General features: G+C 36.2%; 1 protein-coding gene across 1 annotated transcript; it reads right to left on the bottom strand.

Annotated features, from left to right (window-relative positions):
* Positions 1-282: 282 nt before the first annotated feature.
* LOC113313580 lies at positions 283-1,979 on the bottom strand. The gene has a single exon (XM_026562372.1). It carries the CDS (start codon positions 1,576-1,578, stop codon positions 610-612), a length of 969 nt encoding a protein of 322 aa, XP_026418157.1. The 5' UTR covers positions 1,579-1,979; the 3' UTR covers positions 283-609.
* Between the last annotated feature and the right edge of the window lie 1,022 nt (positions 1,980-3,001).

Here is a 3,001-nt window from a genome sequence, read left to right as displayed (position 1 = left end):
AAAATGGAATATAAAGTTCTGCTTTTCAGTGTATCTCTGCTTGTCAATGGGGTAATAAATCATTGAATTAGACTTAGGAGTTCGTTATCTAGAAAACCGTTATGTACCAAAACCCGACAAATTTTACAGTTCAGCGCTGATTAATTGTGCTTCAGTTGTCGTTATTCGCGTTGAACTTTAGAACGATCTGCCACGTGCTAGGAGTAATTGGCTAATCATTCATTCGAATCCGTCAATATGATTGGATAGAAATAACCAGTGAGTGGTGAAGAATTAGGAATGTAGAACATACTGAGAAAGAAAGCCATTATTAGTTGATTATAATAGTTTTCTCTAGCAGCTCAGAAAAGCAACCAAAGCTAAACTTTATACCAGGCCATTGCAAAAATGGCTCTTCGAACACTAGTTTTTCTAAGGTTTCACTTTTCTGTTTATGCAAATTTGCAATTAAGCTCTTATTATTTGGTTCTATGTTTGACTGTCTGACAACTAGAAAGGAAAAGAAAAACTCAACCACCGAACTCGACAAACACTTAACATAGATTTATTACTTCCTTCTATCTTTATTTCTGGTATCTCTGTGAAGCTGAATAGGAATATTAAAACCCATTATTGATTTTCTTCGTCTTTGATAAATTCATCATTCTTTTTCTCCTCTTTTCTTTCGTCCCCCTCTTGTTCATAAGCAGCAACATTTTCTTCTTCTTCAAGCTCTTCTTCCTCTCCTTCTTCGAGTATTTCCTCGTCATTAGGAACTACAAGGTGCAACGTTAGGCGTCCATCTTCTCTGCATGCATGTAAAACCTCCTTGGTGTGAATTTTGATCTCCTTGAGAACAAATCTTCCGCTGTACCTAAAAGATTTTAAACAAACCCAAGGTTTTCCATTCCGACCTATGCAAGAAATCGGTGGAGGAAAGTTTCTGCCTAGTGACCTCGTCCTCCTTATATCACTCAAATTTTCAGATGATGAGTTTTTGATGATATGTCCCTTGCTAAGATTACCGGATGATGGATATTTTGTTGTGCCCATCTCACTCAGATTATCAGATGAGGAATCAGTTTCAACAGTCACCACCTCGTTTCCATGGCCTTGCCAGTCATCAACACTCTGGCTTTTGGAATTCTCGACTTCATCTGAACTTTCAAATCCAAGTCCCTCAGTGCACAGCTTCAAACTTTCTGGCTTCTTGGATGAGAACCCACTGTTACTGGTATTTGCAGAACTTGAGTACTGAGTTTTTGGCATGCCGAACAATGAACTCAAAGATGATTCCTTCTTGTTTTCGAATATGTTTTCAAATATGTACTTGTTATTGGTCTGATCAATAACCTTTTCATTTTCAGGAAGCGCAAATACATCCATCGGTGTAGAAGGAAGATGATCGGAAGATGAATACGAGGAAGAATCAAGATTCTCTTTGAAATGAAGCTCACCGAAGATTTCAGTATAGGAACAAAGCTCAGCTTGTTGTTTGGCTTTAATTTTCTTCCATGATGAAGCTAATGACTCGATAAGAGTTGGGTTCTCTGGCAATGGTTTCTCAAATATTTCTTGAAAACTGCTACAAGTAGCCATGGATTATAAGGAGAGTGACAAAAAAATGATGTACAGAAGCTGAACGCAGAGATGGACAGATGGATCTTGTTGGTGAGGAAAAGAAGAGTTTTTACAGGAGAGAGACAGAGAATGGCAATATTGTGGATTGTTTGAGAGAGAAAGAAAATACTCTATAATTGGCAATGCTATTCTCTGCTCTCTCTATCTATCTAACAGTTATAGAGTGGATTGGGTAGTGAATGGTGATGGATCCTTTTGTTTGTTTGACTTGTGTTATTATACACCACAGCTTCTCTCTGCATTGTATTTCATGGCAACACTCTCTCTTTTTTGTATAAACAAATGTGTCAGTGAATCACATTTCTCTTCACACACGCCCACACTTCTCAAAGCTTTGTGGGTAAATCTGGTTGTGACTATCTTTGGTCTTAGGTACATATTCAAAGTTTTAGGTACATATTCAAAGTTTTGACAGTCTCAGCTAGTAAGATATGATCCTTAAAGTTGTACTGTACCTTTAAAATCCTGATACTACTATGCATATATTTCAGGGGATATTGCAGTAACTTTGAAGGGGTTCAAGTTCAAGCATAACAACAAATGGAACGCCAGTAAAACTGAAATCTGTCACTCTATGAAACAATCAAACAACTGGAGAATTTGTTCTTACTCCAGGTGAAAGCTTTAAAACCAGTAAATTACAACAGAAATGATCTAAGTGTGGGTCCTATTTGTTTTCTCCTGGGTCCCAACGGGATTTTGGAATATGCTTATGTATAAGAAAAATAGGTCCCACACTCTTCTTGCACTGAGATAGTAGATTCTGATAATGTTGAATGGTTTCCGTATTCTACTAATTATAATCAAGTGAAAGAAATTTGATTAAAAAGGACCTTTTTTCTTGCAAAAATGAAAAGGATAGGAATGGCACTTTACGAATCGCCAATTCATGTTAGTCGAATTTGAGAAATTTAACCTACCATTTAGTAATAGCTGAGTAAAAAAAAAAAACCCTACCATTTAGTAATAGTAATGGTAAGCGTCATTTAAGCATGTACAATTAAAAGTTTTATATAGTAACGGGTAAGTGTCATTTAAGCATGTACAATTAAAAGTTTTATAAAGGCATAACAGGCAGTGGGTTGGTTAACGGGGGGACTTAAGAAGCTTAGGTAATTGACATAGACCAAAATTGAAAAAGTGATTTTTTTTTTCTTAGAAAGGGAGTATATGATAAGCTGTTCAACAAGTTTATCGCCTACTAAATTAGACTTCTAAAGTAATTCCAACACATTCTTAGTCTGAGGCAAGAAAATTCCATCAGTGAACCTCTTCACTCATAAACCAAGAAAGTAGTAGAAATGACTCAGGTCTTTGACAGAGAATTGAGTTAAGAAATGAGAAACGATTGTAACTAAAAATTATGAATCTCCTGTAATGA

The sequence above is a fragment of the Papaver somniferum genome, chromosome 9 (assembly GCF_003573695.1).
Source record: "Papaver somniferum cultivar HN1 chromosome 9, ASM357369v1, whole genome shotgun sequence".
Lineage (NCBI taxonomy): Eukaryota > Viridiplantae > Streptophyta > Magnoliopsida > Ranunculales > Papaveraceae > Papaver > Papaver somniferum.
The sequence above is the reverse complement of the archived record's forward strand: the minus strand, read 5'-3'. Positions and strand labels throughout refer to the sequence as shown.